The 20717-nt window shown below is 40.2% G+C and overlaps 1 protein-coding gene across 1 annotated transcript in view; it reads right to left on the bottom strand.

Moving 5' to 3' along the window:
• MDN1 (midasin AAA ATPase 1) overlaps positions 1–20717 on the bottom strand; it is a 132796-nt gene that overhangs the window by 11754 nt on the left and 100325 nt on the right. Inside the window, exons 79-94 of the mRNA XM_044430350.1 lie at positions 19896–20125; positions 18942–19082; positions 18588–18760; positions 18130–18291; positions 17140–17277; positions 14979–15120; positions 13472–13650; positions 11354–11491; positions 10175–10310; positions 8852–9147; positions 8176–8343; positions 6560–6661; positions 5537–5738; positions 3122–3295; positions 2782–2936; positions 1887–1967 (exon numbers count right to left, since the gene is read on the bottom strand). Of these exons, the coding sequence (XP_044286285.1) occupies positions 1887–1967; positions 2782–2936; positions 3122–3295; positions 5537–5738; positions 6560–6661; positions 8176–8343; positions 8852–9147; positions 10175–10310; positions 11354–11491; positions 13472–13650; positions 14979–15120; positions 17140–17277; positions 18130–18291; positions 18588–18760; positions 18942–19082; positions 19896–20125 (2617 nt within the window). The remainder of the gene's footprint in view (positions 1–1886; positions 1968–2781; positions 2937–3121; positions 3296–5536; positions 5739–6559; positions 6662–8175; positions 8344–8851; positions 9148–10174; positions 10311–11353; positions 11492–13471; positions 13651–14978; positions 15121–17139; positions 17278–18129; positions 18292–18587; positions 18761–18941; positions 19083–19895; positions 20126–20717) is intronic.

The raw sequence follows: 20717 nt of genomic DNA, 5'->3' as shown, positions 1-20717 counted from the left end.
ATAGCCTGACGAAGTGTCGTAACTACGGCTGCGGACTGCTTTCCCCTGAAGATGTTGTAAGAACGATCGGTACTGGGACCAGGGCGATGATGGGCCTCGATTTCCAGAGACCGAACGAGGCGGGAGATGAGCTCCGCAAAAGTGACATGCGGTTTGTCAGGGGATGCGGGGCCTTGGGAGGTGATAGCCACATCAGGAGACATAGAATCAACCTCCAACTCATCTGAGTCTTCACGGTAGCGATGGTGGTCGCTCGAAGATGAGGTTTCCGGAGAGGTTGGACGTCCTCTCTCCATACGCCTTGAGGTAGATGGGGCCTCTCTTGGGACCGATGGTGACTGACGATCCCAAGGGTAGAAGGCATATGGTCGGTAACCACCCCAGTCAGGATAAGCACCATATCCAGGCATTGGCCAATCCTCATCTTGGCGCTCAGATGAACAGCTTTGATGTCTGCGAGGCGATGGTGAATCAGCAGGTGGCTCAGCTGTGGGCACTGGAGTTGGAGAACATTTCCTCGGTGGGGAGTCTCTGATCTCCCCATCAGAAATGGACTCCCGAAGCGGCTCCTCCGTCTGCTGAGGGGGCGCGCTCTCAGGCCAAATATACTGCCTGGGGGATCCCGGCGGAGTCACCTGCATCACGGATTGCAGGGCTCGTCCCGAGGGAGTTGGTGTGGCAGTCGGTACCGAAAAGCCCGATGAACCTGAACCACGATGTTTGGAGTGGTCGGGTTTTTTGCCCTTGCGGGCGGGCTTGTCTGCCTTTTCCTTCCTCGGCTTCTTATGCCTAGATGGCTTGTCTGAGCCGGTATGCTTATGCTTCTCCCGCTTCTTGGCTGGGGAAGAAGGTAGCTGCTAGGCCTCCATAGAAGTGGCGCCTTTGTCTGAAGGACGCTGTGAAGGAGCAGCAGAAACCAGAGCAGGGCGCTTCGAAGGCGCACTGGCAACAGAGGCGTAGTACTGAGAGGGCGCGGCCGAGGAGGACCCAGGCCTTAAGACCAATTGGTCCGATTGCATCAAGGCCTGGTCCCTTAGGAGTTTGCGGAGACGATTCTCCCTATTCTTCCTAGCTCGCTTGGTAAATGCCAAGCAGTGGCTGCATTTGTCGGTCCTATGCCCCTCACCAAGGCAGAGGAGACATAGGTCATGCAGATCCGCGGGCGACATTTTGGAACTGCATTCAGTGCATTTGTGGAATGCCACTCACTGCGCCATCGCGAAAAAAAAAGGAGAAGATAGTGCAGAGGGTAAGATAATATATTTTTGGTTTTTGTTTTTTTTTATAGGAACGAAAGGTTTGAAGAATGAACAGGCTAAGAGAAAAAACTTGGAGTAGAAGAAGACAACAGAGACAAGATATATAAAGTGTTAAACGAACAGCGAGCACAGGGATCTAGCGAGAGACGAACAGGCACGAGGCACAGCGAACGGCAGTCGCAAAGACTGAGTAAAATGGTGGACACTCCGCCCTATTTATACCACTGAGGGGGAGGGGAGCGGAGTTTTCCTGCCAAAAACCGTTAGCTTTCTAATCTTCTGGCCTAGGCACTGCGCAGGCGCAGCACCCATATGTTTGATACACAGAGGCCACGACGAAGAACATCAGTTGTAAATGTTTTTATATCAATGCTTTTATCATTCTGGCAAGTGCTTCCATGTTTATTTTTATTATCATGTAGTACTAATTAAACAGTTGGCTATGAACATTTACAATAAGTGCCATCTACCTATTGCAGAAGATTATCATTGTCTAACAAGTAAGGACAATTATGAACACCAAATATTTAACATGACTTCAGAAACAAGGTCTTAATTTTTCATACCATAAAAATGGTCTTTAAAACCATGCTAAAAATGTAAATGCATGATAAATAATTCACCAACCTCAGCAATGTGTCCTGTCTGCCAATCTTCCAGCTGCTTCTCTAGTTCTTGTCTCAGCTGTTCAGGATTCTTAACAATGTGCTTAAATATAACAAATTGGCATCAAACAATGTGGACAAATATTTAAGAATAATAAACCTACAACTTGTCTCAAAAAGGAATTCAAATGGGAGAACAGGGCAAGTTTTGAATCACTAGATAGCAGTCAAGCAGGGAAGATCAATTTCCCTACTATAAATATTCTCTTCTCTTCCATATGTGAAAGATTACTCTGTATGTACTGTACTCCCCATTGTGCACTTACTTCCTCCCTTAATTTTATTAGGTAATAAAAAAGAACTTGCTTCCTCTTATGTTAGAGATGGAGTAGAAGTAGCCCCCATCAGTGAGGGGGATGTGCATGCAGATGCAGCCTGCTGAATTAATACTCTGGTGGATCTGCTGTGTGCATATACGGGTGGTAGAAATGAATCTCTGCAAAGAGAGAGTCTGAATCTATGCTTCCCAATGTTTAAAATAAATATTAAAGCTACATCATCACCTTGCATAGTCATGTGTGCTGGAGACATGCTTGTATGGGTTTTTTTTAAGCTTCAAGTGCTACCTTCAATTTGTGGCATATAGTATGTAATTAAGGCAAAGTAACATTTTCACACTATCTAGTACAAAGTCACTTGAATAATGCACATCAGATGCATACATCGTCCTAAAAGCATACAGTAACCAGGTGTAACTCCCCATTCCAGTCCCTAGAACCCCTCATCTTTCCTCAAGGGAGTCCAGACGTTTGATTCAGTGCAACAAAAGGGTGTAATTTGGGATAAAATCCATTCATAGCAGCAATGTGACCTCTTCAATAAATTAGCACATCCTAGTGATATAATTGGCTGCTTACCTGGACAGATGTATCCCTCAAGAACTGGTGAGCAGTATGTATAGTTGAATGCTTGTTTCTATCTGGCTTTACTTCTGATGGTGACTTGTCTGCTCTCCCTTCAATGTCATCTTCAGAACTGAGAGCTTGGCTCTCCAATTCCACTTCCGCAGTACCTAGCATTGAATAATACATTCTTGCTTAATATTGTAGTCACCCATGACTATTACTGTAAAGCTACTCTACCCTGATTTGCTTAATACATCATTAGGAACATTCGCCACCACAGCATTGCCTTGAGAAAAATCAAGAAATTATTCCTGAAAAATAAAATTTTTAAGACAGTAAGCTGACAATTTACCAGATTTGGAAGCACCAGACATCTTTACTTCTGGATTCAGTTTCTCCGTCTCTGCAGCTTTAAGCATTTCAACCGTCTCTGTGTCCATTTCCATTGCTGCATCTTCAGAAATTGGTTCTTCATTATCTTCATTAACAGGCATGCCCATTTTTTGTTGTTCTTCACTAGCTACATCTAATGAGAATATAAACAAACCAACCAAACTCTTAAAACTGTAATTTCCCCCTATATTAGCACACTAACAGTTAAGAAGTACTGAAAGCATTACTTTTAATTATACCTGAAAGTGTGTGGGTGCTGGGGGTGGGGGAACTCTGGATGGTTTGATAATGCTTAGCATTTATACAGCATTTTGAAGTGTTCAAAGAATGTTCCACATGCATTACCTTTACTTTGTGGTTGAAAAAAGTACAAGTAGGGTCACATTGATCACGTTAAGAAAGGATAGCATGACTAAATAAAGCCACCTGGTGAGTTCATAGCAAAAGCAAAAATCCAAACTAGGAACTTCCTCATTTGTAGCCCAGCCTTCCAGACACTAAATTACCATTCCAGACACTAAATTACCACTAAATGACCCATCTTAATGAGTTCATGCAGATAACCCAACTATGGTATTGGGTTGGGCTACCTGCAGCAACTTGTCTGCTTCATTCTATCAGGTGTTTCAAGAGGATTTCACTAGAAATCTGCATGTGATGTGAGGAAGAATGGGCATGGATGTACTGGGCTCAAGAGTTTCATTCCTGGCCATGAAGAAACTGCACACTTTCACTGAGGATTTTGGCACTTAACCTTTTGCTTTCAGGCCTATCCACCAATGCCCCTCCAAAATTCTGATTTGATTATTGGGCTTAAAAATATTTGACACCTCTGTTCGAGAGGAAGGGATATAACCTTTAACACAATTGGGTATGGTGATTCTGACGGAGCGCCTGTGACTTCGAAATGGGAGGGCAAGGGGGGCAATCTGCCTATCACAAGCCAGGAAAACTTGAGGGTCAACGGCTTGTACTAGAAACATAAGGTCTGCTGAGCTTGTTTGAAGGAGAGACTTTCCTACCTAAATTTGGTAAGTCTGCCAGAGGTAATATGTATGATATCCTTGGAAATATCTACCAGCACCCCCGAGTGAGTTAAAGATTGCCAAGGATTCACTGTGATTCTTTTTGACTTAAGATCTGTGGTCCTGGGAACAAGACAGCATGATCTGAAGATCTTAACAGAACTTGGTTAGTGATGAAGACCTCACTGGACGGTCTACTAGGTAAGAACAGATGTGAAATGGCCTTGGGTCAGCGGTAAACTATCACTAGTAGCATGAGCTTGGAGAAAAATCTGGGTGCCAGTACCAGACCGAAGGGTCTTGTATTGGTAGTGGTAACTCATGTAAGGAAAGAGAAAAAATCTCCTGAGCTGCACAGCTATTCAAACATGTAGGCAGGCCTCTGTGAGGTCTGTTGAGGATGAGAAATACCCTTCTGTAGAGCTTCCTTGATGGTCTCAAAGTGGGGTAGGGGTGGGACAGGTTCTATGGCCTCTCTCACTTAGAGATGATCAAGTGCTGTGGACAAGGCTGAAAGGAGGGAAAGCAAAAAACGTGCTTCTGGGGGTGAAGTGAAACTCCAGAAAACACCTGTGATGAGCAGTGTTTACAGCTGTCTGTTTCCATGTGTGAAGGTGTTACAGCCTTCTACCCTTGAAGGACAAGAAGTCAGAACTGTAGGTGAGGCATCTTGGAGGATCAGGGGGACCTATTTTGTCTTAAATGGAAGATTGAAACTGTTTTATGACCAGGCAGGCCTTGAAAACTTATAGATACAGGTCACTATTCAATCCTTTTCTTCTTCTATCTATAAGTTTTCAAAGCCTTCCTGGTCATAAAGCATGGGCTTTTCATCTTCCTTAGAAAAAAGCAAAGCCTTCTTTTTGTCTTTAGTTTCCAGTAAGATATTCTTAAAACCCTCTTCTCCAAAAAGATGGGATCCTGCAAAGGGAACAGTGGCCACGTTTCCTTTGGAATAAGCATTCTTTGTTGCGATGTTTAAACCAGAGTGAACACATTGCCAGTGCAGCTGCAGCAATGGAATGTGCTGCTTATTTCCCAGTGTAGCAGGTAAGATATGGGTGTAGGTCCTATATAATTCTAACAGACTCCTAAGCAGGGTAGAAGTGTCCAACTCCTTATTGTTAATATTATCCTCTATACGAGAAGGGTAGCCCTAGAAAAAAAAAGGATGCTGTGGAGGAAACCATAAGCATCCAGGCAGTAGCCTCAGGAGCTTTAATGCTGCTTTAATCAGATTCTTTAAGAATCTTTAATTAGATTCTTTAAGTGAATTTCAATTATTGCAAAACTGAAAATATGGTGCTAGAAAAGATTTAAAATAATTTATGTTGTAAATGCTGCCATACCATACGACTGAGCATCATAGGATTCACTGCCTTGCTTAATGTGCTCAAAAGCATCTGCTTCTCCCACATTTTGTTCAGGCTCAACAGGCGTCTGCTCTGCTTCACTGCTGGACTCCAAAGTCCTCAAACGCTTGTGAACATATTGATTGTGATCTCCCATCAGGCGCTCATTGTCAGCTTGTCCAGGTTTTCTTTTCAAACTCTGAAAAAAGAGGTCGGTGCAGACATGCATTTTCAGCAAGGTGCAGCAAAACTGAACTCAGATCCAGAACCTCTGTTAGCATATCATATTGCCATTATTCAGAGAAGGAAATATGCACAAAGAAAGGGTTCCACTAACAATGAAAAAAGATATGCACAGGCTGGATGTGAATCTAAGATCTGCTTGATGCACATATGTAACTCCAGGTGTGCATCAAGCTGAGTGTTGCACAAGTGGTGTCCCATGTGCAACCCTTAAGAGAACAGCTTCCTCAAGACCGTATCTTAACATACATTCTGCTTTAGACCAGTGGTGTGATTCAGCCATTTAGACCAGTACTGTTTATTCTCACAGTGGCTTTCCAGCTCTGTCTACCAGAAAGCCTTTCAGCTTTGGAACACCTTTACGTGTTTTACCTGTGATGTACCACCTATTCCAACTCATAACCTCTGAATCCTTCTCAAGGGCTCAAAGCTGTTCCCAAAGTGGGGAAGGAAGAATGAATGCTGGACTCAGGCTGGGTAACATGCGATTGATTGGTAGAGACTGACAGGCTGGGTCACTTTTGTCTGTGTTCACTCATATTCAATCTGCATTTTTTAAAATCTTCATTGAAATGTGCATTTGTATACCTCTTGGTATTTAAATACACTGTCTATTGAAAGTGCTCATTTTAAAAAGCATTTTAATGCTTTATTCAGCTGAGGGCTGCTGGAACTTTCAGGAAATAGGAAAACCTGTGGGGCACCAAGTTCCAAGCCACACATTAGTGGCTTGATAATTGATTTAATTATACAAAGGTTTAAATAAGAATGAAGAACCTGTGTATTTTTTCCACTTTGTTTCTGAGAAGTCAAGCGTGCCACTGACTTGGATTCATGCCCTTCTGACTGATTTGCATCAGCAGCTCCACTTCCATGCTCCTGAAAAAGAGATGTGGAGAATAGAATGACTGCTACTAAAATGTACAATCATTTCTAGGCTTAAACTGGATTGATGAAGTATCTGTGGAAGACAAAATATGCTAGTTTTCAGTTCTGGGAACAACCTGCGTCGCTTCTGATGCAGTGCAGAAAATGTCAAGGCTAATTAGTAAAATACATGCCCAATATGGTTTGTACCACAGGGTTGGGTAATTCTCTGCTGAAACTACAGGGAGATTCCTTAATCTCATTTTAAAATCACATTTACAAGTCAAACATGATCTGGTATCTGTATAGTTTTTCAGCCTTCAGGGCCTCTGTATCGCTTGTCTTGCTGGAAAAATGGATTAGCTTAATTCACCTACTCTATGTAGGTAACTTGTTGACATGACTAAAGTGGATTAAGAGCCTATTACAGAGAAATAGAATAAGAAACCTGAGCATCCCATCTGACAAAGACAATGGAATATTGTCTTTGAGCTTGTACATTGTTTCCTTGAATAGGAATTATTGTTTTGCATTTAACTTCTTAGCTGTACACGTTTTATAAATACTTAACTTAAGCTATAATCTATATTTGATCTGCCTTCAAATGTTAAATACCTTGTACCTACTTTTCCTTGCTCCTTCCCCTCCACCATGGTTAGAAAATATGGTGTTCAAGTCTAACTGAAAAACCAGTGTGACACTATAAATCAATAGAAGATTTGGGACCAACATACACAAATTCTCTTGAAACAACATGCACACTTTTCTATTTACTGGGTATACTTTCTCCTTCCAGACTATACAATGCTAATGAATAGAGTATCACATGATTTGCTCTTTCCTGGTATGAGATAATAATTTAGTGAACCACTAGAAGTTCAGCCTACAATTTATTGTTTCAATTATTTTTTACCCTTCTGTTTAGCTGAAAAAGCTCCCAGTATGGCTTACCAATCAATAAAGATCACTCTTGCCCTCATGCTCACAAGGTAAAAGGCATGACACAAAAGTGAAAACACATGAGGAGGGAAAAGGAAGAAACAAGCAAGTTCAGGTGCTAATTCTTGAAGTTGTTTCAATTACCTCCTGGGATAGAACCAGTTCAGGCAGGTGGGTCAAATGCCTCCAAGGTGGTGATAGTTCAGGGAGAGTTACAGCGAAAGACAGCTGTCTCTGAGGAGACAAGATGGAATAGACACCTTCCTTTCCCTCCCTCTGCTGCTGGCTGATGCATGTTCATAACGAACCATTCAGACAGAAGGTGTACCATAATCGCAGTGCAATCAGGCAGCAGAAAGCAGTGGCTGCCATGTACATGATAGTCATACAGACTGCTCCTAACCCCCACCTAAGCACAGAGAATCAGTCTGTTGCTTGGGTAGTCAATTTACAGAGTTATTGAAAAGTAGAGCAGATTGAATAAACAAGGGGAAAGAGAGGGATTCCAAAGGAAACCCTAAAGGTTAAGTGCTTCCAATGTTCTGAATTGTTCATTTTGCACACTGCAAAGATATGTTCCATTTCACCTCTTTTGCCTGGTCCTTCTCAGAAGCAGTTCCAGCCAGTTCTACAGCAGTGTCACTTTGCAGGTTCTCATCTCCTGCTTGTCCACATGTTTCATGTTCCATTCTTTCAACCGCATGAGGTAACTGCTCGTCTTCATTGGGATTATTGATGTCCTCGTTTTCCTGAAGCTATGAACAGCAGCCAGCAATTAATAGAGTCTTAAGATTACATAATAGTAGGAGGGCTGTGGAAGGTAAGCTTGGGACTATCTTCCACCAAAGGGGGATTTGCTGTAAACATGGAGGGAGTCAGGGCCATGCCATACACACTCTGAGCCACCTTCTCCACTCCCAACTTCAGTGTGTTGACGACAGCAAAGGGCACCGTAACTGTGTACAGATAAAGGCAGTTGCCAAATCCACACTATGAGGAACCCCATTAGGACAGGATTCCTGATCTTGTAAGTGCAGCAAGGCTAGGGCCAGAGTGTACATCCATGCTAACAGTAAAGTCCTCTTCAGAGAATGCCTAAAAAAGCTAATCTTTATCTGGTGGCTGAACAATCAGGGTATTACCACCACCATGTACTGAAATGTTAGCCTTAAAGTGTATGCATTATTTATATTTCTCTTTGTGGAAAATACAGATCATATAAAGGACATAACACAACCTCTATTAATATAAAAAAAATTAAACCTGAGGATTAAGGCCTTGGTCATCAGCAGGGATGCCTCTTTCTCTCTCTTCAAGAGGTTCTTTTTGGTCTTCTGTTGGGGATTCTTCTTTTTCTTCTGTACCTGCATCAGGGTGCTCTGAGCTTCCTTCTTCCTTTGTTTCTTCTTCCATTTTTTCATCTCCTTCATCTTCGGGAGATTCTTTTTCAACTTGTTCAGAATCCTGACCTTCTTCACCTGTATCTTCAGAGTCCTTCTCCTTCATCTCCTTTTCATCTATGTCCATGGTCTTTTCTTCAATCTCAAAAGGATTTTCTCCTAATGTGAAAGAAAACATGCATTTGTAAAAGAAATTTGCTGAGGAAGTAGGAAGTGAAAGAAGTATTAACATGCCTTAATACTGCTTAAGATGAAAGAGAAGACACAGTCCTTTGCACTTTAAAAGTGTGACTTTATTTTGTTCACTTTAATCTGTTTTGTCTATGTTAGTAAAAGAATACAGAACAAAAGAGAAACTATGTAATGTATATGTTGGGATATTTTTTTTAGAAGTGTGACTCACAGTGACTGATGCTAAATGGCTAATATGGGAACATAGCTCACTATTATGCTTTTTTAAAGCCCAAGCATGTGTCTGTAATTAATCAGTGACACAATGTACTGCACTTTGCCACTCCTATCCTTTCCATCTCTTTTGAAGACAGTAGAAGTTGCATGACTACATAAAAAAAGATCCCAGTGTTGTCAACGAAGTCCAGGGTGTGAGCAATGGACCAGAAGAAAGTACAAAGAAATAGGTTAACTACACAACAGGGCAGGTAGTATGGAGTTAGTAGGTATCTGAGACCTGAGCTTTTCAGAGCTATGATCAAGTACCTGAACGCATGACAGAAAGGTAAAAACAATGCAATACCCTCAGGAGGTGGGACAAGAGCTGGTAGCAGCTGACAATTATCACAGGCTACCTTCTTAAAGGCTGCACTGTTATAGTCAAATCTTGAATTTATTAAGGCAAACATACCAAGTCTACATTTGAATGAAAAGGCAGCAAGCTTCTTACCACAGAAAATTGGCTGAAAGCCTTCCCGAATGTTAACACAATCCAGAAATAGCAATGACTTCATGAACACTGAACAGCTATAGGCATGAACAATCAGAAAGGGCTCAACTCAAATGACAAGTCCTGATTTCCCCCAAGTCACCAAGACTACCAGTCACCAAAGCTGTTGGATTCAGCCCACTCCCCTGCTAGAAAATAATGGCTAGACACTGAATAGGCAATGCGAATACAGCATATTTTGTACTACGTGTGTCTGCTGAGAAAGAAATCTTTTGTTAGTTGTACCTTCTTCTTCCTTGTCTTCATCATCTTTCTGTCCATTTTCTAGGTTCAGGTCCTCAGGAAGTTCAAACGCTTCAGCTTCAGGCTGTTTCTCTTGTTTTCCATGATACGGATCCACCTCATTCTCATCATATTCATTCTGTAAAAACAGAAGGAATGACACATCTCGAGAGGAATGGATGTTGGAATTAGTGGATAACAGACTGTTCAGAGGTACAGTATCCTGGAAATTATTATTTAGTACAGTTCAAACCGAAAGGATCCTGGACTGCACTAAGAAAGCCTGTTTCACTTTGAGAGACAGTAAACGGCTATATTTACCTTAGAAAAACAGAACCTTGAGCTTTTCACATCTATCACCAAGTCATTGTTTTCAAAGAGCTAGTAATATTGTTGATTTTGATCATTGATTTTGATCATTAAACTGAGAAAAAACTATGGTCTTTACAAATCATATCTAGTTTTATAAATGTAACCAAAACAATGAAGATGGAGGGGTGAATCTTGGATCTCCATTGTATTTGAGAGCCACAGATCATTTCCTTCCTCAAGGTCCAGTAGAAACAAGAGGATTTGGTGTCAAATTAGGGAAATACAAGGACAGATGAGTGTGTATTTCTGACATGGATATAACATGACCATTGCAAAATTTAGTACTATACTGAATCTTTCCCTCCCTCCCTCTCTCTCACACACACAATTTGATGAGATTCTAAGAACTTGTCTTTGGGATTTCAGTTACTATCCTCTGTTGGTTACTGTTTCCTCTTCTGATTCTCCACACACCTTACAAATCCTGGTTAACTTAAAAAAAACCACAGTTTCAACTGGATAGGCATGGATAGCTCTAGAATACACACACAGCTGTTCTCTCCTATAACTTCTGCAAAATGCAGCCGCAACAGATCCAGGCTATGTGAATACAATTGTGCTTCCAGGGTATGTTCTGTTCATTTATAGTTGTATCTGCTCTTTTTTCCTGCAAGGAACCCAAAGCAGTTTACATAGGCCTCCTCTTCCTTTTATTTTCACAACAATCCTTGAGGTAGCTGAGGCTGACAGTTACTGACTGGCCCAGAAATACCCAAGTTAGCTTCAAAGCCAGTGAGGACTAGAACCGCAAGTTCTAGTTCAACACTAACCACTACATATAGTTTACTGCATGAACTGATTTCTTATTACCTCATCTATTTGTTCATGGATTTTCTCTTTCGTTTTTTCATCATCTGCTTGCTTCTGTTTTTCTTCATCTTTGGATGGTTTCTTATTTTCATTGTCAACATCCATATTATCATCTTTTGCGACAAGTTCTGAATCACCCTATATGTTTCAGGAAAATAAATACTCACAAAATCATTTAAATGTACATAGTACCACCAATAATCTGTATACTGTTCTGAAGTCAACATCTTTTGATACAAATGGCTGCTTTATCCTGACACCTGGATATTGTACTCAAGACAGTTCAACCGAACACAAACACTTTATCTAGCTCAATACCGCCTTCAACAAATTGGTATGTTGTTGATGATATACATGTGACTTTAATCTGTATGCATGGGAGATCTGAAGGCCCAGAAACACACCTGACTGAAAAAATCAATTTTTTGACAAAGACTTATCCCACTCCCCAAATTGAACAATTCTGGATTGTGAGATCTGTTTTTAATATCAGCAAAGAGATGCACTTGACACAATCCTTTTATTTTACTTTAAACTGTATTTATATATCTAACTTCTGCTTAATTAATTTATTGATATCGTAAGGACCTGCAATATGACAACCCGCCACAGCATGACTTGTATGTTGAGCAACCATGATGTGCCCAACAGACAACTGGCTCACTGTGGGTTGTCCTCATTCTTTCCTGTTTGGTTCTTCCCCTGGTATCCCAGGGAACTTGGTAGCTGAAGCTGTCTTCTCTCCTTATCCCACTACAAGGGTGACCCCTTTTCAGCCACTGCCACTTCTCCCCCTTTCTCTTTCAGAGTTTTTGTGCTTCAGTCTGGAGACCAAATTTACCAATTGTTACTGGTTGGCCTGCCTTTTTAAAATGTGCACAACTATTTTAGTGATTTTGAAGTCTAGAGATCAGTGTTTCAGAGGTGCACAATGCCTCATTTCATCTCTCTTATGCTTCCAATGGGACACAAAGACATTCTTAACCTGACATCCCTTTAGCAACCAAGCTGATCTGCTGCTGAAGTGATGGGTGCTGTTATTTGTCTTTTATTTTATTCATCTTTTATTGCATTTTAATGGGCAAGACTTAATTAAGACTGTTATTTTTTCTATATTTTATTGCTGGCTATCTTGAATACTATTTGTAGTGGAAAGACAGTCTTTAAGTGTCATGAACAACCAACCAACCAGCGTTTACAATGGCAATGTCTCAAACATTTACTAGTAACTCTTTACTGTTCAAATGTTGTTAATTTTAGAGCCTGTGAAGGGCTCCTACCATGTAATACACACTTCCAGCCCTAAGCCACTGCCTGGAGAACTGGCACCTCAAGATACAGCCGCTGCCACTTGTCAGCTCTAAAATGTTAATAATTTTCCGTATGGACATACATACGGTTGTCCACTCCAACCAACCAAAGCAAATGGCAGGTATTAAGGGACCTTTATATTCTGCTTCCCTTAAAAGGAGTTCAACTTAGTTATTAAATCCAAGTTTAATATTAAAGATGAAATCCACTAAAATAATAAAAATGTATCATATTTAAAGCCATCTCAATTTCATATTACACTTTATGCCAGTATTGAAGTAGAAAAACATAATCAAGTTTAAATCACATAGGATACTATAAATACTCCTATAAAAATAGACATCAAGTTACAGGGTCTCTACATACTAAAATAAATCCCATCAGGACAAAAGGCACTCTGTGGTTTCTAACAAAGTTATACCATTTCTTAATTCTACACTGAGTGAAATGAAAAACCTGATAAAGTACAAGGTATAAGATGAATATCTTCGATTTTTGCTGTTCTGCTGTTTTTATGACCTTGTGATTTTGTACTTTTTAACTGATGTTAATATGATGTCACACTATTAGCTACTTTGGAAATCCAATACAAATTGAAAAAGTGAATTATATGTGCAAACAGAGTGAGTGAGTGGAGGGTAGGCTCCAAATATTGATTCCTCCCACCATTTTCCTTGATCCTTTTGCCAGAGCCTTCCATTTATATGCCTGAAGCTATGAAATCGTTTTGTCAAGGGCAGCATTTGATTTATGCATTTTATCTATGGATTATTCCTGACAAAAGTGTACATTCACTTATGTTATTACCTCATCCATTCCTGGCCCAGTTTCTGTTATATTATCCTCATTATCACTTTCCTCTTCCTCTTCCTCGTCATCTTCATTATCCCCCCAAAGCCGCTCGTCTAATTTGTCAGCTTCAGCATCTCCAAGATTTCCCATTTGTTTATCTAATTCTTCATCTTCGTCAGACTGTTCACCATCTTCTATATAATGTAACACAGTTCAATGCATAAGAGACAGATGGACCAAGGCAAACCTTCAAAAGTCTTTCAGTTAATGATATAATCCCTCCCTCCGCCCACCACTACCCAGAAAAACATGACTCATGCCCAGTGGGGAAAAGCTGCAGGTTAGAGGGAGAAACTCTGCTTGACATGCATGAGATGTGCTAATCACCTGGCAAGTCACTGCTTCACTGTGGCTTCTAAGCCAACTTACTCCTGATATGCTTCACATCAGGGCACACTGCAGGTAGGATGCACCTGGTCTCTCCTTCCTCTCCCATGTCTTCTTCAGGTATCCCATAAGACAGTGCAGGAGCATCAAGGTTTTCCCCATCTCCACTTGTCAGCAGGGAGGAAACAGGAATCACTGACAGCGCTCACTTAACCTCATGAGCAGACCTGACAAGCCACAGTGAGGACTGTCAGCCATCCTCTCTCAACTCATCCCAGAGGAAAGGAACGAAGCATGGTGCGTGGCTCCTCTGGTGCAATACTGCTGCTGCTCAGGGGGGAAAGTGCCCCCAGACCTGCTTGGCAGGAACGGAGGGTGTTTGCAGGTTTGTACAACATGAGATGGCCACATGGATTATAAACCGGGGGTGGGGGGAGCTCCTATGTTGTGTGAACTTAGTCAATATAAAGTTTCATATACTCAAGGGTACACGGACACTATGGTTAAAGTTTTTTCTCGTATGGGATCCTCAGAATTGGGGTGAGAGCTTAGAACTGTTAGGTAGTCTATTCCTAGCAGGTGACTCTAATAATTATCAGTTAATTACACTTAGATGAACACTGCAAGAAGAGGTGAAACATTACATTTTCATGCTTCTCTCTCCTGTGGAATTCCATTAGTATATTAAAATCAATACCCATAATAATAAAAATAGGCAAGTGGAATTTTGCCACTGTGATTAGAAATATTGCAATTCAAAATATTCCAAATAGGCAACTTAAAGTATTACTTTACTACATCTCCAGTTAAATTAATACTTCTTAGAAAGGAACAGCGTTTTTATCTTTATAGTATGGCAGTTTGCCTGAATTTTGACACAGATCATCATGAAATTGCTTGAGTCTCATTCTATATTAATTGTATGCTTCTAGTTCCATTGCTCATCAATGTTTGAAGAAAAAACAAACAAGGAAATATCCAGGTTTCCAATACACACAACCTATAGTACACTAACATGGTTACATGGGAACAGGATTCAGTTCAAAGAGGGGAGGAATGACTACAGTCTGTTCATAGTTATTACTGGTGTGATCGAATACTTGAGTTGTTAAAACCAGCAACACATGACACATACCTTGCTTTTCTTTCTCATCATCATATGTTTTTCCTTCAAAATCCTCTGTCATTTCAATTGCATTGTCTTCTCCTTCAACATCTGGTTTGGATTCAGGGTCTTCATTCTCCTTCTCTTGACCCTTTTGGTAAGTATCTTCTACCTGGAATATTTAACTAACTATTATTCTCTCTTAAAAAAGAAGTTGCAGCACCAGCTACTTTTTTTTTCTCCAGGAAAAATTAATTCTACCCCACTACCCTACAATTTCAGCAAAGTAATTTTAATACTGAATTACATTATAGCTTCTGAGCCTTTTTCCATAATCAGAAGGGAATATTACAAGGATATTCCGTGTGTGTGTGTGTGTGTGTGTGTGAGAAAATCAAACAGATTTTCATGATTCGCTCCCCATCCGTGGATTCAATTTGTTAGCTGTGTGCAGGCGCCAACTCACAGTGGTGCAGGTCAAGACAGCTCACAGACTTCCCTTTGCAAGATGGACTGTGATGTGCATTTTTTTTTTACTGCTGATGAAATTTGTGCAACTAAGCACCCCAAAACTGTATGGCTCTTGCATGGTTTGTGCATAATCACTTAGTACAAATCCTGCTAGAACTTCAGGTGTTTATCTGTGCAAATTTAGTTAGCAACTAAAAGTTCTGTGCAAACTGCAGTCTGGCATTGAGATGGAAGTCCTCCAAACCAAACCAAACCAAACCAAACCAAACCAAACCCCACACCACACAACTTGGCCTTCTGATCCTTGGTTCAGGCAGGAACCCCATCAAGCTAAAAGGAACCAGGTTTCTCTCCTTTGGTGCATCCCTACTCATGGGCACCTGGAAATTTGAGAAACTGCTGTGGGCACCACCACAAAATCCTTAGTCTGCAGACTGCTAATTTGGCATCTACCAGTCTTATCTATGAATGCTGGCTGTGCTTTATTCGGTGCCTACAGGATACTGCAACATCTCTTTAATAAGGGTCTGTTTAATTCAATTAATTCCTGATGATGCAATATAGTTATAAAGCTTCTTTTAAACACATGTTTTGTCAATGTTCAACAGCTGTTTCCTTTTGGGAACAGGTTATCACACAAGCAAGTCTTTGACTGTAGTACTGTCTGTAAAATTCAGTGGCACACATGGGCCTTTAAACAATTCACCTGCTTCATGGAAATTAACAAATGGAGGGGAGAATGGCTCCTCTGTGCCCTTTTGGCAACTAAAGATTATCTGAATGTCTTGTCTTGTTTGTACCTACCAGGCCCTAAGATCCTTCTTTGCGGTCCTTCTCAACCCCCTCCCCCCACTAGGGAAGGGGGGTGATGACCAGGAGAAGTGCCTTCTCGGCTGTGGTACCCCATATTTGGAATACGCTCCCTGGAGAGGTTTGCCTGGTACTTACCCTTGTTTTCTTTCTGTACAAGGTGAAAACCTTTTTATTTTCCAGGCAATTTAATAGTTAAGTTTGTAGTTTTAATATGGTTTTATGAGTCGGTGCTGCTGTAATGATGGGTCAATTTGATCAGTTGTCTTAGAATTGTTTTTATTACTGTTTATTGGTTTTTGTTTTATTGTGATATAGATACTTTTGTTTTTGTTTACATGTTTTAACTTTGTAATGCACCCAGAGATCCTTTTTGGCTACTGGGTGGCATAAAAGTTAAATGAATGAATGAATGAATGACCCATACTATTAAATTGGAAAGATAAAAAAAACTTTAACCCTTGTAATGCAATCTACTTACACCGTGTTTGATATATGAATGGGTGGCATAGAGACACCAACTTCAAATGGATACTTAGCAAAATATTTGCTTTACTTTTGTTAAAGTTTTCGTGCAGTTGTAGAAAGTTGCATGTATTTAACAAATAGGAAAATAAAACAAATGCATTTTGAGTGTTTGTGAGTTCCATGCTGGCGTGCCATAAAGGTGTCTACAGGTGCTAAATTCAGGAACCTTGGCAAAACTAGGTGGACAGGGGCAAGGCAAGTAACCACAAAGCCTATGAAAGTATCATATAAAAAAGAATGGCATTAATTCACCAAAATGCACGCTCTTTTCATGAATTCTAAAACCCTCTAGTATGCTTACACCATTATTATCTATGAACATAAACTTCAAGCAAGGCCTAAACCCTCGCTGCTCTGGAGTCATTGTTCCACTTCGACATACCTGATCTTCATTTTCTATTTTGTCACTGACATCCTTTTTGCCTTCTCCTTCTCCAAGACCACCACCTTCATAATCATGGAATTCTGTTCCTCCCTCTCCAGCAGCCTCCTCCATTAGCTCTTTTGGTAAACAAAAACCCTAATGATGACAGTAATTATGATAATGATCATGATGCAAGAATAGTAACTGAGACAGTATTTAACACTACTTTCCAATTTATCCTCTCATACCAAACAGAAAAGAAATGCCTCCATAGGATTATATTGTTATTTCCATACCGCAATTTAGTTATTGTAACTAAACCAATTGTCATGTAGTTAAGAGTACAGTTTTATTTTTCCAGATAAACCCCTAGTTTGCAAATGGCATAAAAGATAACCTTATTCTCTTCTAAAATTGCACGGTTCTATAACCTAATAACTTTGGAGATCTGTTCTTGTAGAACTTATTTTTTTATTGTTTTGGAAGGAATGGGATGCCCTCCAGTATGTGAATGTCATTGCCATAATCTATATCTATTAACTGAGTAACATTTGAACTTTGAAACTATCAAATTGTTTGGTTATGCATTTTATCAATTTTCTGAACTTCATTTCTCAGGTCTCATTTGCTACCTGAGCTGCACATTGTGTTGGAGTTTGGTTTTTGAGCATGGGATAATCTGAGTTTTTGGAACTTTACTATTATCATTTTTCTTGTAAGACAAAGCTCCTGCAGTTGTAGTTGTGTTTTTGGGCATAAAGCAGCTACATCTTACTGGCTTGGTATACAGAAATTTATATTAGTTAAGCTAGTACAAGTAACACATTTGGTTGTGCATAGGTAGTTGAAAATGCTAGACTTACAAGACAAACAAAATTCATGTTAAAATGCATGAGATTACGTAGGTAATTTCTGCTGGACCCTTTTAAATAGGTTTATTGAAAATGTTAAATGCTTGAGAATTCAATTCTTTCCGAAATCCACTAAAAATGAAATTGAAGGTCTTACCTTCTGGGCAAGCTCAGTAAATATGTTAGTTAGAACAGAAAGCAGTTTCCCAGTGCTCCTGTGCGTGGCCAAGGAAAGAGTGAGATAGAAGAGGATGACATTGGAATACTTGTACAGTATTGGCATCAGTCGCACCAATAAGTGGCAGGATTGATTGAAAAGCTGTAGACATAAAAGAAAGCCAACATACAGAAAAATATGACTTTTTTGGCAGGACAAAGCAAAGCACTTTTAAGCAACCATGCAATCTTCCTCCCAGGTATAGGTCTGGATTGCTGTTTGATTGTTCAGAAGCACAAATTCAACAAAAATAATTGTTTCTTTTTATTTTCCATTGAAGGAAAACATGCCACTGAGAGGTACAACATGCAGAGAAAGTCTGCAAAGCTTTGCTCATAGTCCCCTTCCCATAACCCTTTAAGAACAGAAAAAGTTTTTCAACTCATGTTGAATTTTACCTTGCACTTGTATGCAGTATAATCCTCCCCATAGGATTTTAGCCGCTCCAGGAGTTCTGAAACAACTGAAATTATTTTCTGTACATGTAAAGAATTCACATCTGAACAGATGTCCTCATCCAAGTGTTTAGTTAAATGGCCTGCTTTGAGCTTGTTAACCGAGGAGTCTTCCCCTTGAATAGTAAGAAGGGGAAAAAATACCAAACACATGTTTTAACAGGTTTCTCAGATAAGCCACAAACCCACTGATTCTTACTTGGAAGTTTATCACACTTCATAGTGTTCAAAACAAGACTGGTTAGTATGTCTGGAAGAATACTGAATGCTTAAAATTTGGATAAACTTCAGACTCACCATCCTCCTTCGAAGAGGTATCCCTTTCCTCTTTTTCCTTTCTTCTTTCTACTAAACACTGTATAGCACTCAAAATAGCTTGAATTGCAACTTCTATTTGTTCCGAGAAGAGTTCTACAAACCCATCATCTGATTTTTGTTCTTCTGTGGAAATACATCAGACATTTTAGCTGGAACATACTGATTTCTAGAGCAGACAAGAAATGCTGCCACATACTGTGGAAGCACCTCCCATGCGTGCAAGGCACAGGAAGGGGAGGGGCTCCCGCCAAAAATAATGCATAGCTTTGTAGGAAACAGAGCAGGAACATGATCACTTGCTTCTGATGTGTGTGTGTGGGGGGGGGGGCAGCAGTCCAGCTGCAAATCAAGCTCTGGTGTCCCCTGGTAAGCAATAAAATCAAGGGACAACTCCAGAGATTGATCTGTCCCTGACAAGAAGGATGGTGGAGGAGAACATAAACCACTTCCAGGCTGAAAAGGCAATGCTCAGGTGCCAAAGAGCAGCAAGAACATTTAAGCAGCTTAGGAACTAAGCACCTTTTTCCTAATTAGACTATCACTTATCTTGCATGAGTTGTTGTTATTGATAATAACATCAGCAATAATATTGGCAGATGCACACCTGGGCACCGAACCTGCAAACCATCTGCTTCAAAACAGTGCATGGGAGAAGACGCGTTGGCCTTAGGAAAAATATGGGAGATGTTTCCTAACCCATCTGCTCAGATAGGTTGTCTTCTGCTAAAAAAGATCTTGCTTCCTACTGGACAGGACAAAGAGCAGCCCGGTGTCTGGACTACTGGTAGAGCAAGACAGAAAGAAATGACTAAGAATATAAGAAAATTATGACTTGAATTTACTGCAAGCATGAAAATATCCGCAGGCAACAAGAAAATAGTATCCCAATGAACACACCCACTCTTTTGTTCATTAGAAAAGTATTGTCTTTACCATCACAGTGAGAAATGGAACTGAACAGTTGTGTTCTCCAGATTGCGAAATCATCTACACTTTTATTAATTTCGCCTTGAATGTATATGAGACTTCTGATTAATGCCATCTGTGATGCAGTCTGACTGACTTCCAATTTAGGTGGAACAAACAAGGCCTCTATATCCTGCAGTTGGGTTGAAACTTTCAGCAAGCATTCTATTCCTGAGGAGCACACTTCAAAGCTTTTCCTGGAAAGCAACAGAGAGTATGCTTCATTTAAAGAACTGCATCTTAACCCGGGTATGTATTTGTAATAAAAATTTCTTCACCACAACCTTGTTAATTTTCAAAAGTAGTTATCCAAATACAGAGACAAAGAAAAAAATTGAAGTAAATTACATTAAGTCTAAATCCCAGTTCAAACCCAGGGGACAAAAATTCTAGAGCTCCTGATATGAACATAAACTGGAGTATGTGAACCAGGCCCAAGTTCAGGTAGATAGGACATTTGACAGACGATAGTACTTTTCACTTTTCAGGTGAAAATATAGGTGGCTGCAGAAAGATGTCTTCAGAGTTTTCAAACTAACAAATTACATTTATGGTGCTATTCCGTGCATGTTTACTCAGAAGTAAATCCTATTTCAATGGAACTTCTGGGTAAAGATGTACAGGGATGAAGACTTTAGCCCTTGTTTTCTATAATCTGAGGAAGAGTGCTAACAGATGCTCTTGTCTATGTCTATGATTTGTATATGAAATAAAACCATGCCATGTTTGGAAAAACATATATTTTAACTTTGCTGTTAACAGATATGACTTGACAATTTTTTGGCACAT

The sequence above is a fragment of the Varanus komodoensis genome, unplaced genomic scaffold (assembly GCF_004798865.1).
Source record: "Varanus komodoensis strain SLA01 unplaced genomic scaffold, ASM479886v1 scaffold1, whole genome shotgun sequence".
Taxonomy (NCBI): Eukaryota; Metazoa; Chordata; class Lepidosauria; order Squamata; family Varanidae; genus Varanus; species Varanus komodoensis.
Note: the sequence above shows the minus strand (reverse complement) of the source record. Positions and strands in the feature narration are given on the sequence as shown.